We start from the raw sequence: 24,774 nt of genomic DNA, 5'->3' as shown, positions 1-24,774 counted from the left end.
TTCTAGCAAGGGGGTGGGGTTTAGAGATTGATTGACCTAGGATGAGTGGAAAGGAGATGGAGGCGGTGATTTTCCTACCACTATCTGGGAATATAGGTGGCTGAGGTAAAGATGAAGCATACAACAGCTAGATCTGCCTATAGTCCTTCAGTTCCTTGAAGATAATTCTTCAAGCTTTGGCTTCAGGGTAGATCTGTGTCTTGATTATCAGGGGACAGAGGAGGAGTGGGTTGGGGGTACAAGAAAAAAAAACAACAGTAACCCACATAATAAGTGTTCAGTGTGGACACTGAAGCCTGCAACCACTGGTACAGAAAAGGCCATTGCTTGTGTTGCATCGCCACCTTACTCCTCGATTTGGGCCCTTCTTTGCATGCTTAGATAGGCATTTAAAACCTGGTCCCTGTCCATGAGTGGGGAAGGCTCATCTAAGTCCTTTCTCCTTCCTCCTGTCTGCCTTTCCTTCTTCTCTGTAGGTGGAGGAACTGAGTAAGAAGCTGGCTCAGCAACAAAATCTGAAGGTAAGTTGTGGGAGCAGGGAAGGGTACTGACTTTGTACCAGGAGGAGCAAAGATAGTGCCTCCAGCTAGTTCTGAGTCCTGTCTCTTTGACTCTTTGTGTCAAGGTCAGAAGGGAATAAAGAAAGTGGTTATGGCACTATGGGTGCCCTCACCTCTGTGAACAACATATCCAAAGGTCACCTGGCTCTGGTTCATGGGTTATTGAGTGCAGAGGGGAAACTGCTCCGAGGAAGAGACTGGGGTTTTTCTTTCTCCTTCTGCCCTCCTTGTAGCCTGAGCCCTAGTCAGATGCCACTAAGCAGGCTAGGAAGCCATCACCCATTGGGAGGATGTGCCCAGAGTTCTGGCAAAAGCAAGTGAACCAATTTGGATTGAATGTGGAGTACATGAAGAGGAATGGTTAGTGTGAATATCTGGAGAAGTGGTCTAGAGCTAGGTTATGAAAGGCTTTCAGGGCCAAGGTCAATCTGTGTTTTATCCTTGAAATAACAGGAAGCCAAGGAAACCTCTTGAGTTTAAATAAGGCAGTGATACAGTTGGTCAGGCCCGTGCTTTAGGAAAGCTGTTGTGTTAGCTACTGTAGGGAGGGGGTGGGTTGGAGAGTGGAGAAACTGGGAATGAGGAGACCAATTAGGAAACATTCACAAGAGTCTGGGCAAGAAGTGGTTGAAGGCCTAAACAAATCTTGGGGTTGTGTAAGTAGAGGAAGGCATAGTAAGAGATGGACATAGGATTGACAAGATTTTGGCAACTGATTGAGGACAGGGAGGGAACGGGACAAATCGAGGATGACAGTGAAGTTGCAGACATCCCTAGTCTAACATGCTTCAGCCTTCAGACCTACCATACTCCTTTATGTCTGGCTCTGTGCTAGGTGCTATAGGGCAGAAGACTTAATATTAATAAATATTTAATGAAATATGTGTTTGAGAAAAGAATACTAGATTTTGAGACCTCACTGTCATGTAGGATTGCTGCTCTTGGGCAAGTCATATAATCTCTCTAAGGCTCCATTTCCTCATCTGTAAATTGAGGATACCTGCCTGATTGTATTTTTTTGGGGCGGGGAGGTACCAGATGTGATGAGTATGCAAAAACACCTTGGGAAATGGTATGGTTTAATCAGATGTGAGGGGGTAACGAAGGAGCTGAAGCACATATTGGGACAACCTTAGGGCTTAAGAAAGGTGCACAGAAGAACTGCCAGTTAGATGATTCTGCCTTTGCAGGAGGACAGTATCAGTTTTCCTTCTCCCGAGTTGAGATGCTCAGCGAGGAAAGGAGCAGCGCAGGCAGGAGCTGCCTGGCAGACTCAGGTCCTCCCTGGGTGTGCAATGTTCTCTTTTCTCTGATGGGATCGTGAGATCACAACTAGAAGGGACCTTCAAGGCTTCTTAGTTGAACACCTTCATTTCACTGATAAGGAAACTGCATCCCAGAGAGGCAGTGAGCTCACAGCCATACCCTAGCAGTTGGCATAACCAGAATTCAGACTGAGGCCAGCTGACTCCAGATCCAGTGCTCTTTTCTGTTATGCGATGCCAGCTCTTTACCCAAAACATTAAGAAACAGGACTCTTGGGAGAAAAGACCCAAAATAGGGGCAGCTAGGTGGCGCAGTGGATAAAGCACTGGCCCTGAAGTCAGGAGGACCTGAGTTCGAATTCGGCCTCAGACCAAACACTTGACATTTACTAGCTGTGTGACGCAAGTCACTTACCCCCAACTGCCTAAAAAAAAAAAAAGACCCAAAATGGGGGGCTCCCAGGCATTGGTGGGAGCTGCATGAGTTGGGAAGAGTTCAGACCAGCCTCAGTTAACCTCTTCCTCCCTCCTTTGGCAGCCCCATGAAGGTGAAAGCCAGCAGGAAGCTCATCTTCACCAGGCCCAACTGAGTGAGCTCCAGGCTCTGCTGAGCCAGAAGGAACAGGCCGCCGAGCACTACAAGGTGCAGGTGAGGAGCAGCGGCCCCTCAGGACACCCTTTGTGGCCCTACTTCTGGGGGAAAGTCCCCTGAGCTCTTCGTTGTCTTCCCCTCACCTGCAGATGGAGAAGGCCAAGGCTCACTATGATGCCAAGAAGCAGCAGAACCAGGAGCTGCAGGAACGGCTGCGCAGCATGGAAAGCCTACAGAAGGAGAACACAGAGCTTCGGGCCGAGTCAGAGAGGCTAGGGTGGGAGCTGCAGCAGGCAGGGCTGAAGGCCAAGGAGGCCGAGCAGGCCTGCCGCCACCTCACGGCCCAGGTTCGGACGCTGGAGGCGCAGGTGAGAGATGAGAGACCTCTGGGAGCAAGGGGCAGGGCAAAGCAAGGAGGACACAGTTCCCGCCTTGAGAAAAGCTGTGGGAAGTTGTCGGGGCTTCCTCTTGAGCAGGGGAAGGAACCTTTTGGGGTTTTCCTACTTTTTTGTTTCCTTGGTGGTTTGGTTCTAGAACCCCAGTCCATGGGCACCCCCTTTCCTTACAATCTTATACAGTGCCTGCTCCTAATGTTTTTCTATACAAGGGACCTTTTTCTTCTGTCTTTGACTTCCTTAGGGGTGTATGCCTAGTAATGATGTTGCCTCATTCAAGGGAGGGCATGTTTTAGTGACTGTTTCATTTTAATTCCAAATTATTTTCCAGAACAGTTGGACAAATTGGCAGCTATACTAATAGTGTATTGGTGTACCTGCCTTCTCATAGCACCTGCAACATAGATTGTCTTACTCTTTTGTCATTTTTGCCAAACTGATGAACACAAGGTGAAACCTCGGAGTTGATTTGATTTGCATTTTTCTTATTAGTGTTTTGATTAGTGATTCACTCATTGTTAGTGATTCTTTTCTAAGCTTTTTGATAACCTGCATTTTCTTTGGTAAACTTACCTATTCATACCCTTTGACCACATATGTCCTGGGGAATAGCTGTAAGCCAAATATATCTGACTCCAGGTCCAGCACTTTATTTATTACTCCATGCTGTCTCTCCAGTCAAGCTTTTCACGAGTATCAACTGAACCAGGTTCTAAGTAGGTTCCCTCTTCACCTTCCTGAACAAGGACAAACATAAGCATTACACTCTCTCTCTCTCTCTCTCTCTCTCTCTCTCTCTCTCTCTCTCTCTCTCTCCCTCCCTCCCTCTCCCCCTCCCTCTCTCCCCTCTCCCTCTCTCTCTCTCCCTCCCCCTCTCCCCCTCCCTCCCTCTCTCTCTCTCCCTCTCTCCCTCTCTTCCCCTCTTCCCCTGTCTCCCCCTCTCCCTCCCCTCTCCTCCCTGCCAGGTTGCCCATGCAGATCAGCAGCTCCGAGACCTTGGAAAGTTTCAGGTGGCAACAGATGCATTGAAGAGCCGAGAACCCCGGGCGCAGCCCCAACTGGACCTGAGCACTGACAGCCTAGAACTGAGCAGTGAAGAAGGGACACCACTGACCTCTACGAGATCAGCAGCTCACCGTACCCGGTTTGTTACCTTAGCAACATGGTACATCTTTGCCTCAATCCAGCCTTTGAATGAGAAATCTCAGCAATGACTAGATCCTGAGATTTGATAAGGCCTGGATCCTATGCCTCCATCTAAGATACCCCAAGGGCAGAATACGTGTGGTAGAGGTCAGTATCATGCCAGTGGGATAGCCTTCATCAGGCTGAAATGGAGTCCATTCCAGGCATAGCACAAGAACAGAGATCTGGAGATGGGAGAGAAGAGAACGAGAAGATGGAATGTAGAGTTTGTGAAGGGGAACTAGATGAGGCCAGAATTGTAGGTTGGAGTCCTCTTGGAGGACCTGGAATGGCAGAGTAAAGAATTTCTACTTCAGTTGGCACTAGGTAGTTACTGAAGGCTTGTGAGTGCAGGAGAAAGGTGATCACAGCAGTGCTTAAAGAAGATTACCTGAGCAGTGGATGAAAATGGGAGCAGGTGGGAAGGCTAGAAGCAGGGGCAACAGTTAGGACAGAATTGGACCTGAACAGAAAGGTTTTCAGTGGGCATGGAAAGGGCACAGATACAGGAAAGGTTCTGAAGGTAAAATTGACAAGACTTGCCTGCCACCTAACGGGATGTGTGTGAGAGGGGAGAGGCAGAGGTGACTTTAGGATTGTAGCCTGGGCTGTTGCAGGAAGATAGGTAGGAGGAGAGATTTTTGGCACACTTCACTGTTGATCACTATGGCTAACTATACAGTGCTTTACAGTTTTTAAAATGCTTTCATATATTCTTTCATTTGAGGGTCACAGCTTTAGTAGTCTGCGGTTCCTTAAAGAAAAGGACAAGTATAAGCTTTATGGTTGACTTTATTATCTCAAGTTCTTGATCTGAGTTTTCTTGTCCTTTTATGTTGTATTTATGTAGTTGTTAAAATGATGTATGTCATTCTTTTGGATGGACTTTTCTTCATTCTTTGTCACCTCGTTGAAGTCTTCCCATAGTCTCATACACGTCATTCCTTATTACCCGCTGTCCATTGCATTCACATAGCACAATTTGTCCAGTAATTCCTCTGATTTGTTTATTATTGTAAATACTGCTTGTGTGAATATTTGTGTAAAAAGAGGTAGCAATTTAAGCTGATTCTTAAGTGATAGGTAGAATTTCAACAAGTGAAGATGCCATAGGTGAGAAAGACATTCCAGGGATGGGGTAGTATGTGAGCCAAAGGGCATTTGTTGGGGATATATAGGTGTATAGGACCTATGGAGTATTAACAGGTAGGCTGTTCACTAGGGAAAGGTTTTCCAAAAAGCGATGAAGTTTGCAAAGGCAGAAGAGAACAAGACTTATTGTGGGGAAAGAGTAGGCCCCTCTCTAACAGAGCTTAGCTTTTCATTTGAAGATTCAAGGTTTACGTATTTGAAACAGAAAACAGAATGCAATTTTAGTTCATTTGCATCTGTTATTACTTGCCACAAAGATAGCACAGATCTACCAATTGCCAAAACTGGCAAATTTGTGCTGCATGTCTTAGGTCGTAGACCCAACAGGGATGAAAATGGTTATTGCCCAGACACGAATAGGTAGCATCAGTAACTTCCAAAATGCCTTGCAGCCCCAAGGGTTTAATAATAGGTTTTGCCTCCATAGAAAGTCATCTCGAACCCAGCCCGACGGCACCAGCCTCTCTGGGGAGCCAGCCTCCCCCATCTCTCAGCGCCTGCCTGCCAAGGTGGAGTCCTTGGAGAGCCTGTACTTCACGCCAATCCCTGATCGAGGACAGGCCCCCTTAGAAAGCAGCCTGGACTCCTTGGGTGACATCATGTTGGATTCTGGTCCCAAGACGCGCTCAGCCAGAAGGCGTACCACACAGATAATTGATATCACAATGCTATCCAGGGTGAGGCTGAAGTCGGGGAGGAGGGGAAATGGCGATGATTTTGGACCCAGAAGACTAAATTCAGGTGCCTCGAATGGGCACTCATCTAATTACTTTCTCATCACTTCCATTAGAATGTAAATTCCTTCAGGTCAAATAAGATGGTATTTGCATAGCACATAGCACTGTGCCTGGCACCTAGTAGGTGTTATATAAATGCTTAGTTCCTTCTTTCCTCCCTCCCTTCCTCATCCTGAGTGCCTGGTCCACAGTAAAAGATCCTCACATCTCTTCACAATGGCAGAGCTAATTAATCACCCCTATTTGATATAGTTTGAAAGTGAGGCCCAGAACTTGGAGTCAGGTGTGGCACAAAGGCACTTGGTAGGTTCACATTAGAATTGGGAAAGTGCAGGTCTCCTGACTTCAGCCCGTGCTGTGCCGTGTATACTTCATTCAGTCTCTAATGAAAGAGGATAAAGAGGAGTGGGATGAAGGAAAGGGTTCAGGCTCCTTTTAGATTCTCTTTTATGGCTAAGATATTATTGCCCCTCCAAAGTAAGTTGTGGATCCTGACTGTGGTCTGACCTTGCACACCCTAAACCTTTGACTCCATATTTTTACAGCATCTGGAGTGACTCTTAGGAGCCTGATCTTTCTCTGGCTCAGATGGGGAAACAGAATGGGAAGGCCTTCTGGGTGCACAACTCTCTTTTCAGTACAAATTTTAAAAATAAGAGAAGACAGTTGCTGACCTCAGGAAGCTTAGTCCTAAACATATTTAGGGCTAGTAGAAAGAGAACAGAACTGAGAGTCAAGAGATCTGACCTATATTCCCAACTATTCTGAATCTATGAACCTGTGAGGTTATAAATGTAAAATACTCTACAATATGCAAATGCAAAGGAGTCTAGTCTCCAAAAGGACTATTTTCATTAGCAGATGTTGCAAGGACTGACAAAAACAAGAATGTTTACAAAGTAATGTAAACATAAAGGCTAATGAGAGGGTCCCACAGTAAATAAATTCTAAGTCTGCAGGGTAGATCAAGGTAGATTGGCTCGGGAGCAGAAAAGGTGAAGCCAAATGATCTCTGTAGAGAATTGGGCTGACAGCCTCTCCCCCAGACTGTAACTCAGCCATCCTTATCTTTCAGAAGCTGGATACAGATGAACCTGACAGCTCGAATACATCCTTCTACAGTACACAGTCAGCTCCTGCCCCACAACGTGGCCTCCGTGGTGGCCTTCGCTCTGCATCCTCAGCTCAGTCCCTGGGTAACTGCCCCTCCCGGGAGTCCCGGACCAGGCTGAGTTCCCTGGAGGATGGTAACTCAACCCTGTTCAGCCTTCCTGGCTACAGGCCCACCACACGCAGCTCGGCCCGGCACTCCCAGGCCAGAGCATCTAGTGGGGCCCCTTCAGGTGAGAGACCCAGGGGAAAGGGATGGTCTACAGAGGAGGCTCAGGAATCAGCAGGTTCCTGCCAGGGGACCAGGCATACAACTAAAGTAGACTGCCAGCAGTCCTAGCGTTGGGAAGCTGTTATCTACTCACAACACTTTGGAATATTTTTAATCTACCTTGTCTAGAGCTGCTTTGTGTCACTTCTTGACATGCTCCATTCAGCCTCCAGGCCAAGCCAGTGTGTGCTCTCAGGGACTGCAAACTAAATTTAAAATCAGTCTGTGGGGGCGGGGTTCATAATTGGGATGCTGAAAAAAAATCATACTGCAACCTGGTGTTTCAGAGCATTCTCATCACTTATCCCAGTGCCTACAGACATAGTAGGTGCTTCATAAATATTGATTAACAGTGTGTGGTGTGTGGGGCAGCTAGGTGGTACAGTGGATAGAGCAATGGCCCTGAAGTCAGGAGGACCTGAGTTCAAATCCAGCCTTAGACCAAACACTTGACACTTACTAGTTTTGTGACCCTGGGCAAGTCACTTAACCCCAATTGCCTCACAAAAAAAAAAAACCAACCCCAAAAAAACCAGTGTGTGGTGTGGTCATGATTTGTGAGCAGGTCTTCTTGCTCCAGATCTAGTTTCCTTCCACTGTGAATTCTCTCTTTGCATTGTTCCCTGGCATTAGCTTAGCATTAGCCTTAGGTAATCAGAAGCAAACTTGTCAGAGGCCGTGGAAGGTTAGATTGCCTCTTCCTGTGTGTGGCCCCAGGTGTGTCTCTTAGTCTTCTTGACTCGCTCAGGATAATAATCAATTATCTTAAGCACCTTGTCTCAGAACTTGGAGTTCCAGGCATTTGCCTTTTGGTCCCTCAGGTCAGTGCAGGCACTGGGGGCTGCTGCTCCAGTCTCTTTCCCTGGGCCTCTCTCACCCACACCCAAAGAAGGCATCTAGTGAGGTTTATGGGAAGGGCTTTGGGATAGAGAGAATCCCTGGTCTCCTCCAAATTTTATCATCTCTGGGGGTCAGTGGATTTAAGGTACATCAGGAAGCAGAATGTTCAGTGCAGAAAATCTGGCTCATCCCCTCTAGGCCCTGCCTCTTTTTCCTATCCCACTCCCCTCCTGTCCCTCACAGGTCGAAGCAGCTTCTATGCGGGCACCTGCCAGGATGAGCCAGAGCAGCTGGATGACTGGAACCGAATTGCAGAACTGCAGCAGCGTAACCGTGTCTGCCTCCCCCACCTGAAGACCTCTTACCCCTTGGAGGCCAGGGTGAGGCCAGCACCACTGGTCAGACCCCCAACCCTTTCCTCTTCTCCCCTCCCCCCCAGAGCATGGCCTTTCTCCCTTCTCTTTGGCCACTTTCATTAGCCCAGCTTTGTACAATTTTGTCAGCTCTGCCATTGAGCCCTTTAGGCCCCCCCAAGGTGGATGCAGAGATCAGGCCCCCTCTCTTCCTTCCTGTCCCCCATGCCTGAATGTGCTTCTGCCTCAAAAGGATATCTACTCTTACTTATCCTTGCTCTGAGTATCCATCCCCACTTATCCTTTATACTGAGTCTTCAGGTAGACATTTCCATGGCAGAAACTAATCATATTTGCTCTGTCCATGGGTTTCTCAGATCAATTTTCTAACCTTGGGTAGTCATTTCAAGCAGGGTAGGAGCCCCCGAGTGAGAAGATTTAAGTTTCGTAAGTCAAGTGTGGCCATCATACATGTGCCCTGGGAACCACCCCTAAAGCCCCAGCCCACACTGTGTTACAAGCTACTTGCCTGTCTCATACCTACCTTGTCTTTGTCCCATGCTTCCCTCAGCCTTCCATGAGCCTGACCACCATTACAGATGAGGAGATGAAGACTGGAGATCCCCAGGAGACCCTTCGCCGAGCCAGCATGCAGCCGGCCCAGATCAATGAGTACAGTGCTACCCATCGTCTCCCCTCAAGTGTCACTACCCGGCAGCACCGGAAGCGTGTCTCTACTGAGCCTGACCAAGGCCTTGGCACTCCTGAGGTACATGGTCCCCTGTGCTTCATTTCCCACTCTTAGATCTTCACAGGGAGATGGGATCAGGGGTGCCATTGGTTGGGATTACCATCACTTCTTTATAGCTGATCAGACTGAATCTCACAGAGGAGGTTGGCAGTAAAACATGGCCTCTGGCCCCGTCTCCCACCTTGAAGTTCAGGGCTTTCTCTGCTAGGGCACGTTGTGAGGAGAGACCCCTTTTTGTGTCATGTCGTGGGACCCTGCTGGGTCCCATTAGCCTGTTTTTTTTTGTCTCTATGTTTGACCATCTACTGTTTACCCATCATGAGCCTCCTTGGGTGTGACTGCTCTCTTCTCCCAAGCTCCACACCATCCATCACTTAAGGGTCTCAGCCTTCTGATTATAGAGCAGGGTTCAAGCCAGCCCCCAGGCTACCTCCCAGTCTCCTTCAGGAGAATCCAGGAGGCTCCAGCTCTACTGTCCCCCACTCCCTCTTCTTCCACAGGCTAAGAAGCCAACCAGCTGTTTCCCTCGTCCCCTTACTCCCCGGGATAGACATGAAGGTCGGAAGATGAGTGCCGCTGAGGGCCACAAGAAAGGGGCTCCTGCTTCCAACAAGCAGGTGAGTGGGGGGCAGGGTTGAGCGGGGTGCAGGAACCCTGAGGGGTCATTGAGCTCATCTCAAAGGTAAGGCTGTGGATGGAGAATATTCTCACACAGAGCAGGGCACTGCCCTGCCTGCCTGCCCACCCACCCACATGTAGGCAGCTTTCTTTTTCTCTTTCTTTTCAGACCAGCAGACGCCAGTCATTGGCCTTCAACATTCTGAACACACCCAAGAGACTGGGGAACAGCCTGCTTCGGGGGGCTGCTAAGAAAGCTGCAGCCAAGGCCTCCCCCCTCACTCGAAGTGGGACCCGCCGCTCCCCTCGCATTGCCACCACCACTGCTGGCAGTAGCACTTCTCCTCGAGCTAGGGGCAAGGTAGGGAGCCGGGGAGGGTGGGGGTCTCCCCAGGCATCAGGGCTCCCAGGGCAGTGTGCCTCCATCCAATCTACTGACCTCCCTGCAACCCTCCTCAGACCACGGATCTGTCTCACTGCTGCATAACTGCCCCTCTCTGCCCCAAGGATCCTATGCAAATAATGATGGTCTGGGGACACCTTTGACCCAGGACGGAAGTGCTCTGACCCTCTGCCTAACCTTGGGGAGCTTGGTCTGGTTTGGGGCCAAGATTCACACGTGAAAAAATTGTTTCAGGACCCCTAACTTACTCTTGTGGGGAAGCTTAAGGGCATTAGATATCCAGTGGATTGTGAGAAAAGAAATGCTAGTCCCCCAGTTTAGGGAGTGGGTCGTTTGCTCTAAGGTCCTTCACCTACCTTTCTATCTTGTCTCTTTCAGGCAAAGCACTGAGGGACCAGGATCTGTGAGCATCTTCTGCCCATATCTTCCATGACAGCTCCCTGTTCTCCCTCGGGGCCCACGTGCTGGGCCTCAGCCCACTGTTCTCCAGTGCCTTCTTTCAGTGCTCCAGCATAGGGAGACTTCTCATCTCCCCAGGGACACTGATACCTGCCTCTTACTCCCTCTGCCTGGAGTCCCACACAGCACACCTTCCCAGGGAGGCAAATGGGGAACCGAAGGCTGCCTCCTGGGAGCTGGGAGCTGGGAGCTGGGGCCTGGCTGATTCCTAGCCAGATCATCCTCTACCTGTCCCCCCATTTACCCTGAAGCACAGTAATCCCTCTTAGCTCTCCAGCAGAGAATGGAAGACCCAGTCAAACTGAGACTGTCTAGGTGGCCAGGCCCCAGGGACCAGCCTGTCCAGCTCCCCTTTCCTCCCTTCCTCAGCTGTCTCAGCTACAAGTTTTGGAAAGTCCTGTTGCCACCTCCTGGTCCCCTATGCCTCCCATTAGCTCCATCCCTAGGGATGGTTCTTGTGCTGATGGCTGTGGTTGCTCCAGGGGCTGACATTGGAGAAGCCAAGTTCCCAAAATTAGTTGTGGAAGAGAGTCTCTGCTACCTACACCCCAGCTGCCTGGGCTCTTCTGCCTTTCTCCCCAAAGGTGGCCCCCCCCAGCCCCCATCACAATCCTCCTCCTTGTCTAATGACTAAAAGCTTCAGCAGCCCCTGCCACCTCTAAGCCTCTTTCCTGCCTCTCAGTGCTTAGCTGCCCTGAGGAGGCATTTGCCAGCAGACAAACGACCCTGAGGCCCTCAGGCCACCTCACCCCCAGCTGATGGAACCTGTTTTAAGGGCAACCTGGGGAAACAGACTGGATGGCTGTGTCCCCTTTCCCATCCTCTGCCCCTGTGGTTCAGGGGGTGGTCAGAGATACCCATCATGACACTTCCTTCCTCTGGGTACTAACTGCTTCCCTGCTCCTTAAAGATTTTGAAGAGACAAGGAATAGGGAGGGTATAATGGGACCTGGAGTAGAAGGGAGGGTGGTGGGGTTGGGGGTCATCTGTTTGAATTTTTTAAATGTTATTACTTGTAAATAAAGTCTTATTTTTCTCCCTGAGGGCTGGACTGGCTTTGGGCGGGAGGGGAGGGGGTGGTTTAAACTACTTATTCTCAACATTGCCCCTTTTCCCCTGTGCTGGCTGGGGCCCCCAAGGCCTGTTTCTCCCTCTGGTACTAGGCGAGGCCACCAGACTGCTCCCCTCAGAGAAGGGATTGTGAAAGAGAGCGCCTCCAGGTTTTTCTTTGCCTGGCATTGCCCCCACCTGCCCCTGAGATCCTGCTTGTCCCCTTCTGAGCATTGGTTCCCCACTCACTGGCTTCCTTTACCCCTTCTTTTCTCAATTTTCTAGGCTCTTTTCCTCTGATTTTTAAAGGGTTTAGTAGAACAATTTTTGGATTTTTAAGTAAGAGTTCCTGAGATTCAGCTGTGACTGCTCCTTTTTGTCCGGGGGATTTTGGAGAAATCACTTCTCCCCACATGTAACGGATGCTCTCTTAAGGAGCAGCTCCAAATGGCATGATGCCGTTGGTGTGCAGACCCCTCCCTGCCATGGCCAGTCATCCAGCTCAGGGTGCTGGGCTATCAAGCTGAGGCCTGAGGAACAGATCCCAGAGACCACCTATCACACCTGCTGGGACCCTTTTGAGGAATCTGATTACTCGGGCCGAGGATGAAGAGCCAGACAACGCCTGGGGTTAACGTTTTATTGGAAGGCTTCTTGTCCCATCTCTGCTGCCTCTACTGGTCAGGGCTGGTCTGATGTCACTGGGGTGGCCGTCTGGGATTCTTCCCCAGGTCTGGAAGTTGTCAGGGGTGTGACTGGACTGGGACTCCTCGGCTGGTGGCTGAGGTTTGGAGTTTGGGATGATGTATCAGACTCCTGATGGGAAATGGAAGTGTCGGGTGAAGGAAAGGCCTAGGATTGGGGGTGCTTCTGAGGGAACCCCACCTCAGCCCTTCACAGGACTAGGCTTATCTAGTAGGTGCTGAGAAAGTGACCCCTTCTCTGCTTTCCGAGAACATCTGGATGGATGACCTGGACGAGGCCCTTTCTCTAGCTAGGCCTCTTTCTAAATGTGCCGCTGCATCTCTGGACTTTGTTGGGTTGGAGCAGGGAGCCCATGCTTCCTACTCTCCTCCTCTGGGTCATCCTTTTCAAGACGACAAGGGAGGGAGGAGGGGCTTTTCTGGCACTGTATCCTTAAACACCACACACCACCTTGCTTCAACGTGCACCCCCATGTAGTCAGTGTGCCTGCTCTGCCCCTTCCGTCTGGCCACGCCCATTATCCTCACCCCAAGCTGGGCCAGGAGCACGTGGTGCTGAATGACCTGCGCCGGGTCCACTAGAACACAGGAGAAGTTGGTGCTCTGCAGAGTGGGGCTCAGCTCCTCCAGTACAAGGTCTCGCTGTAGCCAGGTTACTCCACTCTGTTGCTGCCTCCTGTGGAGGGTGTGGGTAGGTGAGGGAGAGCAGAGCACCCTGGGCTTCGTATAGCCTTTCCTCCCAGCCTCCCTCACAAGCCCTTTCCCCTCCTTACCGAGTCTTGTCCTCCCATAGTTTGCCTGGAAGGTGTTCCGTGAAGGAACGGTTACCCAGCCAGTACAGGAAGCTGGAGTGGGCAAATTGACTGCAGCCTTTGCAGGACAGGATCAGTGTCCCAGCTGAGGAGGCGGGAGACGAAGTGTTCTTAGTCCTAGGGCCAACTATGACTCTCTTCTTGCTCCTCCCCTTTTCTCCCAAACTCCTGTCTCGGCTGGAAAAGACTTATTGCACACCTACTGTGTGCCTTCAACAAGCATGCACATCCAGTTTCCCTCCCCACCCTCATCTGTTTACAGATAAAGAAACTAAAGCCACTGGAAGGAAATGGCCTCACCTGGAATAGAGGGTAGACCCTAAGGCTTTTTAGTTCTCTTCTCCTGCTCCTAAAATTGTTGACTTCTTAGCCGTTTCTGCTGGAACCACTTTCCAGAGGTCACCAGCAGCCTGATTCCAAATATGTAGACCTAATTTCCATTTTCATCCCGGCCACCTCTGCCTGCTCTGGAGCAATGGATCACTTCCTCCAGCTAGTTCCTCTTTTTGGGCCACAGTGGAAAAGAATACTGGGCTTGGAGTAAGCAAGACCTGGGTTTGAATCCTAGTTCAGGTATCTTCTAGCTGTGTGACCATGGCCCAATTTCATCTCTCTGGGGCCCAAGTTTTCTCATCTGTAAAATGGGGATGATATGCCCCCTCATGGGGCAGTTGTGAGGATTCAAAGTAAAATGAGAACGTAAAGTATTTTGCAAACTTTGCAATGCCATATAAATGTCCTTTGTTGCTTTTATTTTGTTATTGTATCCCTTCCCTGACTCCTCCAACTTTCTCATCTACTTCATTGCGAGTATTCTCCGAGGCTAGTCTTGAGCTTCGAAGCTGTAACCAAGGTGAAGTTTTCAGGGCTCAGGTGGGTAGTCCACTTGGAGAGCCTGTTTACTCCACTATGACTTCTTCCTGCATCAGGGACCACTTCTCATGGTGTTCTGCTGGCTCTATGCCAGGACCCCAGTTGCCATCTCCAATTTCTCTGGAGCATCTGACCCTTAACCCTGTGCAACTGCCTAGACTATTGGCTTCCTAGTTGACCTGAGGTTCACAGAACGGCCACCTCTAAACAGGCAATGATGGAATCCCAAACCTAACATCCCAGGTGAGCTGCTCCTTGACTGGCCCTGCCCAGCTTCCTCTTGATCTCCCAGAGGGCTTTCTGTCTCAAGATCTGAGGTGTTTTCTCCCTACCTCCCTCCCCATCCATTTGCCCCAGGTACCCGATTATGAATACTGGCTCTATCAAGTTTCCTTTTCTCTCCACCCCTACCCTCAGCTATGTCTCTTCCATGCCTACAACTCTTAGAACTTGGATAAGTGAATGAATGTATGAATAGCTAAACGAAGGTGGTCTGTGGTGGCGCAGGGTAAGAGAAAGATGGGTCAAGTAACACTTGTTCTTAAAATGTAACAGCCAAAAAGATCTTTAAAGATCATCTAATCCAGGTCTAATCAAGTGTTGCAGAACAAATCCTTTTATTATGGGGATTTGTTCTGTGAAGTTTGGATTCAGTCAAAGGGCTGCACTTGAGGACCTAGAGGGCCACATGTGGCCTTGAGGCTGCAAGTTCCCCACCCCTGATCTAATCCATACCCTAATTTATAGATGGGAAAACTCAGGCTCAGAGGGTTTGTGATTTGCCCGATGGTAGTGTTGGCAATAGTGACAGCTAGAACTTTGCCTCCAGCCCTATTTCTCCTAAGCCAAGGGATATTACTCCTTAGGGATGGGTGCCCTTGTCCACCTACCCTTAGCCCCTGCCCACTGATGTCCCCCCAACCCCCGCCTCCCAGTTCTCTCATGCCTCCTTACTCATTGACATCTCAGACTCTGTCCTTTTCACCATCACATCCAGGGCCTTCTCTGGGCACAGCAGCACTGTGGGCAAGAATGGCTTATAGTATATATAGATATGTAGAATATATAGTGGGTGTGCAGATTGCTGCACCCTGGGGCAAGGGATTCTGCCTCCCATCATACCCCAGGTGAAGAAGCTTTCATCCACCCATGTCCCTACTCCATAGCGTAACCCAAGGGGTGGGCAGAGAAGGCAGTTAGTGAATGAGGGACCTTCTTCCTAACCAAGGCCCCCCCCTTCTCTCCTCACCTGCATCCTGGGCCAGGGCCAAGCCTAGTGTCAGCATCAGCAGCATTAGGAAGATGAGTGAGCCAGACTGGATGTCGGGGCCTAGAGAAGGGAATGAAGTGGGAGATTGGGACTGTGGTGGGGGAGGGAGGCGTCCCTTGCTGTGTTTCCCAAATCCTGCCACTGGGGAGACGGAGCAGATCGGGTAGGAAAGGGGCTAGAAAGGGCTCGGAATTCTCAGACCCCAAGGAGCAGGTCCAGATCTAGGGTCCCGAGCACCACAGCACCTGCCCATATTGATTTGTCAAGCAATCCTATCTCCACTGTCTCCCTCACACACAATCACATTCACCTTTTCACAGACAACCCTGACCTGTGCACGTGCGTGCGTGCGCGCGCGCGCGCGCGCACACACACACACACACACACTCTTACACTGACTCCTGTTCACCATAAATTTCATTCACCCACCTCCTGTCCCAGGCTTCCTACTGTTCATGGTGTTGGTCTCTCTCCCCGTGCATGTTACTGGTCCAGCTAAGGCTGGACTTTATATTGTCTCCACTTCCCTCCCACGCTGGTTCCATTTCCTCTACTCATCCCCACTTCCCTGGCTGGTAAGGGCTGGGAGGGGCAGAGACGTCAAATCAGTGACCACCAGTGTGACCCATGAAAATGAAACGTGTGTGTGTGGTTTCAGTGGCACCATAAACCATCTTCACATCCATTGTCCATGGGGTCCACACAACTACCTGAAAGGCTGAACGTGTGTTTCCATTTTATAGATAAGAAAACAGGATCAGAGAGGGCAAGTCACTTGCCCAGAATCACACAGTCAACTGGGAGTGAAGCTACAACTGGAGGCAGTGATGCAGTGTTAGGTTTGGAGTCAGAAGACAGGTTCCAATCCTAGCTTCACCTCTTACTAGCTATGTGCCCTTGGGTGTCGCTTCATCTCTCTAAGACTCAGTTTCCTCACCTGTAAGATGAGGACGCTGAGCCAGATGATTTCTAAGGTTTCTTTCAATTCTAAATTCATAATCCTCTGATCTGTTTTCCTGACTCAAGCCTGTAAGTGTGATGATTTTCTTACCTTTCCCATCTTCTTACATTTTATTCCCCTTCTCAAACTTTTATGAGCCCTTGACTAGCACGTGACTCTAGGGACATCTTTTGATTTCATGCCTTTTCACATTCCAGCCTGGAATGATCTCCCTCTTCACTGCTCTCCCACCTTCTTCAGGAGATCTTTCCCATTCCCTTATCCTCCCCTCCCCAAGTCATCACCCCCACCCCAATTTCTCCCCTCTGAGACTAACTCCTATTTATGCTGTATTGATCTGGATTGCTATGTATGCAGTTGGTTTCATGTTTCATGTAGATTGTGAGTGCCTTGAGGGCAGGGACTATGTATCTGCCTTTCTTTGTACCCTCAGAGCTTAGCAATGCCTAGCACTTAATAAGTATTTAATACATGCTTGTTAATTGATTTTGTGCTCAGTTAGGCACCACTTCTCCAAAATCACAGAATCGAAGAGCTGGAAGAAGCCTCAGGGACCGTCTCAGCCCACTCATACTGGGAATAATTCCCTCTACAACACCCCTAACTAGTGGTTATCTGTCCTCCCCCTGAATAGCTCCAGGAATGGGAAACTTACTACTCACTGAGGTCATCCATTCTGCTTTGAGATTGTTGTAATTGTTCAGAAATTCTCTCATTATATTTCACCAAAATCTCCCTCCTTGCAACTTTCCAATAATTATTACTAGTTTTGCCCCTGTGCCTAACCAGAACATAGCTAATCTCTTCATGACAACCAAAACTCTCATAATCTATTTGGGGAGATGGGACTTCCTTCAATGAGTTTAATGACAGTAAAAGAGAGATGTCACAAGATAGTTTATGAGCCATATGAGTGGGAAGAGATTATAAGGACCAGAGGAGTTCTGAAAAGTGAGACATCCTTAGTGGGTGGACTGGAAAGACTTCTGCCTTGGAGGATCAGTGAGATTTGGAAAGGAGGAGTGAATGGAAGGAAGAGATTTGAATATGTTTGTAAGCCACAATTAGGAAAACTAGAAGTTCAGGGACTTCGTGTCCCACTGGGGCATTTCCTGATATTACTGTGATTAATGATAGTCCATTAACTCTTTAGTCACTAGAGAAAATTCTCCCTTTTTTAAAGCATTGGTAACAAACCTACTATGGCCCATTTTCGTCCACACATATTTCTCCATCGCTCTTTGGATCATTTTCAAATGTGATTAATTTTTTCATTTTTTTAATTTTTAGGCAATTGGGGTTAAGTGACTTGCCCAGGGTCACACAGCTAGTAAGTGTCAAGTGTTTGGTCTGAGGTCACATTTGAACTCAGGTCCTCCTGATTTCAGGGCCAGTGCTCTATCCACTTCACCACCTAGCTGCCTCCAAATGTGATTCTTTAAAGATTCTTTAAAGATGTTGGTGTTCCATGATTCCCAGACACAGAACATCATAACAAGATTAGTATTTAGTGTACTTCCCATAGAGCTAGGCATGTGCTCTGACCCCTTTGACATGTATAACTCAGCAACTCCTGAGTGGTCCCTCAGTCTCCACAATTGGGGTTGTGTGAAGATGATAGATGCATGAGTCAGGAAGAGCCTGTCCATTTAGTAACCTAGAGAAGAATTGAGGAGAAAGGCCCTACCCCTCTTTGAGCAAGCTTTTTTTTGGGGGGGGGGAACTCTGCCAACTCTCCCTTGGACTTTCAGTGAGACGGGAGAGATTTATTTTCTTATTTCCCTTCCTCCTCCCCAGTAGCAATAAGGGCCCCACCTTGAGCTCATGGCAGTGAGGATTTTTACTTGCCAGGTCCTTGATTCTGCCTGTTTCTTCCCTGATGATCCTATGAAATGGACCTTTCTAGCTATAGAGGCTACTTCATGAGGTTGAGTGTTCCTGGGTTCTTATCAGTAGCAACTACCTAATGCAAGGTGATTCCTGCAGCTGTGCTTCTTGGAGATGACCACCTACTGGACCATCCTGATCTGTGGAGACGAAAGAGCCATTTCCAACTGGACAGGACACTGGACCTGGTAAGTCGTTCAGCTAGTATAGGTCTGGGGTAAAATGAAATGTGTTCAGCAGCCCCACAAAGCACCTTTACCTTTTGGGGTGATGATAATGATAGTGATGGAGAGGCAGCATGGCAGAGTAGATAGAAAGCTTGCCTAGGAGTAAGTTTCAAGCCCTGCTTTCCAGTCCTGTCTCTGAGATATACTGGTTGAGTGATCCTGGAAAAGTCACTTAACTTTTCATGCCCTAGGTGACAAAAATGATGCATTGCAGAGCAGCTGCCCTCCTTCACTGGTGGTGGGACCAAAACAAAATAATGATGGAAATGGGTTATTGTTTCATATCTTAGGAATTTGTCAACGTATGCTTATGAGTTTATTTTTAAACATTTCTTTTGTGGTACAGGAAATAAATAGCTGTTATAACTAATACCTCATTTTTCTAGAAGGGATCCTCTTAATTTCCTTGTGGGAGACTCTAGATGAAATGGGAGGAGTTAGTCCTTGACCAACTAATTTTCTCCACCCCAGGATATAAACACAGATAATGAGCAAAACTAAGCAAGATGGCAGCTGGGTGGTGCAGTGGATAGAGTGCTGGGACTGAAGTCAGAAAGACTTCTTGAGTTCAAATCGGTTACCAGACACTTACTAGCAGTGTGACCCTGGGCAAGTCACTCTTTGCCTCAGTTACTCATCTGTAAAATGAACTGGAGAAGGAAATAGCAAACCGCTTCAGTATCTTTGCCAAGAAAACCCCAAATGGGGTCATGAAGAGTTGACACAGTTGGACAACAACTTGGAGCAGCTAAGTGGTGGCGGTGGATAGAGTGCTGGGCCTGGAAGACCTGAGTTCAAATCCAGCCTCAGACACTTATTAGTTGTGTGACCCTGGGCAAGTCACTTAACCCTATTTGCCTCTGTTCCTCATCTGTAAAATGGGCTAAAGAAGGAAATGGCAAACAATCACTCTAGAATCTTTGCCCAAAAAAATCCCAAATGGGTTCATGAAGAGTCAGACATGCTGAAAAAAATGACTAAACAACACAAGTAAGCAAAGAGCAACAGAGATGATGGTTAGTGTTCAACAAGGTGTTGACACTCTCAATCAATTAATAAACATTTATTTAGCACCTACTATGTGGCAGGCACTGTGCTAAGCACCAAAGATACAAAAAGAGGCAAAAGACAGTCCCTGCCCTCAAGGAGCTCACAATCTAATGGGGAAGACAACTCTGCTACCTCTTTAGGAAGTATGAAGCTCTCTCCCTGATGGAATTAGAGAAGCAGTTTGCTTTGTTGGTTGGTTGGGAAATGACCACTTTCTCAGTCACCTTTAAAAAGCTAGCTTGCTAAGCTCTGGAGTCAATGAAACTAAGAGTAGCGTTATGGTGGATGATCCCTACACCTATACGAGAGGGCACGGTGAGAGAAGGCGATATGATCTCCATTCTCATGCTCTTTGGCCATGGCAGTAGAGCTACTTCCTGAGTAGGAGATAAAGCATCCTGTGGGAATCAGAGACCTCCCCACTCTCAGAAACATACACAGGACACACAGAGAGGGAGACGAGTTTAGTCACCTAAGGCAGCAAGCAGCTTCAAGGAGTGGGTCCTCTCACAGTAAAGAAGATCCTTCTCTGGACTTGAGAGCATAATAGCCCTAGCAGTTGAGAATTGAGCTTCATCAGGGAGCAGCTCCTGGGAGCACAGCTCATGGATCTGCCTAGCAGAAACTCTGTGGCCAGAGGAATGTAGGAGGGGGATTCCACAAGAAGAGAAAGTGTACATGGAAGTCCTACAGGACTAGAGATATGGGTTGTCTTGGCTGCATGTGTTCTCCACATGTGGGTCACTATGTCTGAGCTCACTCTTCCTATGGATGGAGGGATGCATGTGTTTGTAGGAGAGTAAATCCCCAGGTTTATGGAGAGAATGTTTTGTAGCTATTATTCTCACTATGCCATTTTAGGAAATGTCATTACTTTTCAGTTAATTCTATCTATTGGCTAATAAGATGGATGTGATTTGTTGGGGAGCGGGAATCAAGGCTCATGAATGATATGATTTTGGGAGGTCTGGACCACAGATTGTTCTAGCAACAGGAGGTAGCAGCCACCCTCTGGGTGCCTGACCCTTAAACACAAGTGCAACTTGGGAGAAAAAGGGAAAGGAGCCATACCCAAGCTTCATTTTAGATTTTTCCCATACTTCTTCAGTGTGGGGGAATAATGAGTCAGAGGGTGAGAGAAACCTGATCCCTTCTCTTTGGAGTCAGGCTGTCCCCAAGAGGAATCTGGGTTCCATATAAGTCCAGAGTAGGAGTCATTTGGAACCCCTAGGCCATAGGGCACTTTAAAAAAAAAAATGAGGTTTTGCATCAGAGAACAAACACAATAGGAATCACTGCAAGCATGATACAACATCCCAAATTCAACCCAGCCCACTATTTTCATCCTATTCAAATTCAAGCCCATTTCATTAGCTATGTGTAATGTCTAAACAAGACACACATACTAATGATTGGTCCAAGTGGGTTGTCTGTCCAAATGCATATTATAATTTAACGAACAGATCACGCCTTTGTAAACATATTACAAAGCTTAGTAGTTGCTGCAGTCTTTCCAGTTTCCCTTTTTTTCTCCTTGGTTGATGATTATAGCTTCTGTGATCTTTTTCATTCCTTTGGAATCTTTTAGTATTTCACTTACAGTAAAATTCATCACTTGAGAGCCATCACAATTGCATGGATTTCTTCTGGGTGTATTTAATTAGGTGTAGCTGCTTTTCCCATCTTCCTCTGCTCCAATGCTGCTTTCATTTCCTCATTTAGCATCTCAGCCACAGAGCTGTTAGGAGTCCCCCAAGAGATTCTCTTGTCATCACTGATGAGAACTGATTTAAGAAATGTGGTCAAGGGTCAGCTAGATGGTGCAGTGGACAGAGCACTGGCCCTGGAGTCAGGAGGACCTGAGTTCAAATCAGGCCTCAGACACAGGCTAGTCACTAGCTGTGTGACCCTGGGCAAGTCACTTAACTCTGATTGCCTCGCCGCCCCCCCCCCCCCCCAAAAAGGTGGTCAAATCTGTTTCATTTTGCAACTGTTTGCTATTTCCGTTCCCGTTTTGTTTATAAAAGCTTCTTGGGACTTAGCAGAGACTTGTGGCTAAGTTTTCTCAGACTAGTTTGCTTCTCTAATGCTGTTTGTAGGTTTGTAAGGTGATCAAAGACTTAGAACCTCCTGTCATTTTCTTTCATGATGTTTTGCAAATGAGCTTGTACTCTAAATACATGAAACCCAGGGCTGCTGTATCTCCTTGTTTGTAAAGGAATCCAAAGAATTTATTAGTATGTGGCCTTGGGCAAATCACTTATCCTCTCTGGGCCTCTGTTTCTTCCTCTGTACAATAAAAGGGTTGGACTAAATGACCTTCTAGCTCTAATTCTATTCTAATCCTATAACCAAGGCGATTTCTGGACTCTTTATGGTGACTTTTTTTTTAACTTCCTTTGAACTTCTCAAGAAACAGTGAAAATCAGAATCGGTGTCCATTTCCCACTTTTCCAGAGTCAATGGCTTGTTTAAATAGACTGGGTTGGAGCTGTAATTATTACCCCCGTGTCTTCTCATCTAGCTCAGTACTAACTTTGACCTTTGCTTTAGCAAAAGATTTGACTGCACATTATTCTGAAATGCCTCCCACGTCAGTAACGAGTAATTTCCTTTCTAATGCAAGGCACTTTCGTTTTGGGGGGATGCTGTTTCATTGCTCACCTCGCACCTCCTGACAGTCTTGGAGTCGTGCACAGGCAGGCCTCTCAGTAATCAGTCCACAAGCATCTAGCCTCAGGCACGCCTTACCCATGACCACATTTCCAGCTTTCTGTCTTCCCTGATCCACCTTCACGTAGAAGTCACTGAGGAGCAAGGGATATGTTATCTTGATGGAGCCTGCTGGGCTCTTCAGGGAGTGGGGGAGGGATTCTCTGAATCGTGCTCTACAACAGGATTCAGTGCAAAAGCTGCAGCGATCTTCATGGTGGTTTGTTCACCCCAGCTCTTCACGGATGCTGCAATCCGAGATGACCAAGCATCCCATGAAATGATGTAAAATGAGGGGGTTGGCTTCCTCTCCTCAAATGTCACTTCCATTTTTTCATGTTTCTGAAAATATCATATTTCATATTACTGCTTCAATCATCAGCTAATAATAACAACTAGCATTTATATTGTATTTTAAGGTTTGAAAAGCACTTTACAGCTAGGTGACTCTAGAGAGCTAGGCCTGGAGTCAGGAAGACCTGAGTTCAAATTTGACCCCAGATACTTCCTAGCTGTGTCACCTTGGGTAAATCTCTTAATCTCCATTGGCCTCAGTTTAATAATATCTACCTCAAAGCACGATTGTTGTGAGGATCAAATGAGATATTTGTCAAGTGCTTAGCACAATGCCTGGCACATAGTAGGTACGATGTCGATTGAGCTTCCCAATCCCACCTGGACGGTGGGATTTTTAGCCCTATTTTATGGATGAGAAAAAAGGCACAGAGAGATCTGAGTGACTTGATCAGTGTCATACAACTAAAGTCTGAGGCAGCATTCAAACTTGGATTTTTCTGACTTCAAATTCCACACTTTCATCTCTGGATCTTCCTGTCTGACTACAAATTGACCATTCCAGAAATGTTGCCTTTCCTGTAGATGGTCTCTAGCATTCTTTCCTGTTCTCCAGCCTATGTTCTATGACCCTAGCTCAGGCACCAGACTCCCTCAGCTTCTTTACCTTGTTGTCCGGGTACAAACCACAGGTCTCTCCTGAGTCCACTCAGTCCCATGTTGATTCTCTTTGGCTTTATCCTCTGCCTGCTGGGGAGGGGTAAGGTATTTGGTGTCTTCACTGGGTTCAGGATTGGGGTGGGGAATGAAGGACTGGAGGAATTTTTCAGGGATGGAGTGAGGGCCAGGGAAAGGTTGAGAGGAGGCTCAGGTACTAGGACTGTGACTCAGAGTCCTCCAAGTTCTGCCTCGACTCCCCTACCCCCAGCCTCCTCAACAATGGAAAATTTGAGTACAAACTCAGAACCCTAAAAATATTTAGAAACCTGTCCTCAAGCTCCTCCCATTCACTTTCACTCTGACCAGGAGCCAGGGAACCCATCCAGGACACACAGTGATCCCCGTAGTCAGACTTAGTTTCACATCTTTACTCTGACTCCCTTCCAACTCCCCAAATACACACACACAATGCTACCCATTATTCTACCCCAAGGGGTGCCTATATAGTCCAGCCAAGTCTGAGGGCGAGTCCATTGTCTTCCAGCTGGGGTGTCCAGCCACCTCAGGGGGTCAGCCAGTGGCTGGAGCCTTCCTCTCAGATATGAAAGCCTTGAGCACCGGCCAGATGGATGTCAGTCCTGGAACACTGATGCAGGGGGATGGCCAGAGGCTCCCACTGCAATGCAAGGAGGGAACGTTTTCATCCCTGGGCCTCCTTATTCAGGGATAGTTTCTACAGTCATATCCAGCCTCTCCTGTGGGGGAGATGTTTGTTGTGCCCTCTGAGAGGGCTTCTCTGGCTGCCTACGTGAGCTCTGCTGCTGCCTTTTCACACATTGAAGGCGTGACTCTCTCCCCACTGGTCTGGGAGCTTCCTGATGCTGACTCAAACCTCATGTCCACTTGCCCTGTAACTATCAGGCATATAAAAGATCACTCCTGTTCTCCTCTCCATGTTTCTGGTTCTTAGTCTTCTCAATTCCTTTGTCAACCTTGTCATAACTGTGGTGGTGGGAAGATGGATGTGGGGAAAAGAGGGTTGAGGGAGGGATTGAAGAGGTTCTCCCATCACATTGGTCTGGCCAGCTCCCTCCGCCGGTGTGGAGAGGCCTCAGATGTCCTACCTCGACCCCAGCAATCTTGGGTCCCACATAACCCCATCCATCTTGAATTACGTTTTCCTAAGTATACTGTAAGTCCCTCAAGGGCAGTAATGCATTCCCTTTTCCTCCAAACTTCCAGTACTCACAAAGTGAGGCCCAGCATCCTTTGTGCCTGGTTGGATCAGGTGGCCTGGAGAACTCTGAGCAGATGAGGAAGTGGAACTCAACAAGTCTCATGCCAATTTTGGTAAAGTTCAGACACCCAGGATCAAAAGCCTCTCCTGTCTGGTTTCAATCTCCCTTTTTGGGCGGCTCATCACACCTTCTTCAGGCCAGTATCTTCTCAGGCACCGCAGCCAAGTTTCACTTCTCCATCTTTGCTCCCTCCCCTTCACCTCTACCCTGCAACCTGGAATGCCCTCCATCCTCTCTCCCACCCAACACCCACTCATCATCTGAGGGTCAGTTCCCACACTCCCT

The 24,774-nt window shown here is 48.2% G+C and overlaps 2 protein-coding genes across 6 annotated transcripts in view; one reads left to right on the top strand and one right to left on the bottom strand.

The window, feature by feature from the left end:
* Positions 1–11,734, top strand: part of NUMA1 (nuclear mitotic apparatus protein 1) — a 101,544-nt gene extending 89,810 nt beyond the window's left edge. For all 5 annotated transcript variants that reach the window (XM_027866282.1, XM_027866285.1, XM_027866284.1 and 2 more), the window contains 11 exons: positions 477–521; positions 2,364–2,474; positions 2,567–2,785; positions 3,778–3,956; positions 5,577–5,826; positions 6,962–7,229; positions 8,351–8,487; positions 9,032–9,229; positions 9,712–9,828; positions 9,999–10,190; positions 10,611–11,734. In XM_027866282.1, coding sequence (XP_027722083.1) covers positions 477–521; positions 2,364–2,474; positions 2,567–2,785; positions 3,778–3,956; positions 5,577–5,826; positions 6,962–7,229; positions 8,351–8,487; positions 9,032–9,229; positions 9,712–9,828; positions 9,999–10,190; positions 10,611–10,622 — 1,728 coding nt within the window. In that variant the 3' untranslated portion in view covers positions 10,623–11,734. The remainder of the gene's footprint in view (positions 1–476; positions 522–2,363; positions 2,475–2,566; positions 2,786–3,777; positions 3,957–5,576; positions 5,827–6,961; positions 7,230–8,350; positions 8,488–9,031; positions 9,230–9,711; positions 9,829–9,998; positions 10,191–10,610) is intronic.
* A 633-nt stretch (positions 11,735–12,367) lies between these two features.
* IL18BP (interleukin 18 binding protein) lies at positions 12,368–15,870 on the bottom strand. Its single transcript, XM_027866304.1, has 6 exons — positions 15,830–15,870; positions 15,380–15,460; positions 15,085–15,150; positions 13,219–13,342; positions 12,974–13,121; positions 12,368–12,557 (listed from the first exon to the last, which is right to left on the bottom strand). Exons 1-6 carry the CDS (start codon positions 15,855–15,857, stop codon positions 12,423–12,425), a joined length of 582 nt encoding a protein of 193 aa, XP_027722105.1. The 5' UTR covers positions 15,858–15,870; the 3' UTR covers positions 12,368–12,422.
* Between the last annotated feature and the right edge of the window lie 8,904 nt (positions 15,871–24,774).

This window comes from Vombatus ursinus, unplaced genomic scaffold, assembly GCF_900497805.2.
Source record: "Vombatus ursinus unplaced genomic scaffold, bare-nosed wombat genome assembly UNPS02014780.1, whole genome shotgun sequence".
Lineage (NCBI taxonomy): Eukaryota > Metazoa > Chordata > Mammalia > Diprotodontia > Vombatidae > Vombatus > Vombatus ursinus.
This window is presented reverse-complemented; position numbering and strand designations above follow the sequence as displayed.

Excerpts from the sequence above, each read along its gene's own strand:
- IL18BP (XM_027866304.1), bottom strand. The coding sequence starts at position 15,857 with ATGAACAGTAGGAAGCCTGGGACAGGAG. Across the intron at positions 15,151-15,379 it reads GGCCCTGGCCCAGGATGCAG|TGCTGCTGTGCCCAGAGAAG; the intron begins GTGAGGAGAGAA and ends TCTTGCCCACAG. Across the intron at positions 13,343-15,084 it reads AGAGTCTGAGATGTCAATGA|CTGGGACACTGATCCTGTCC; the intron begins GTAAGGAGGCAT and ends CCGCCTCCTCAG.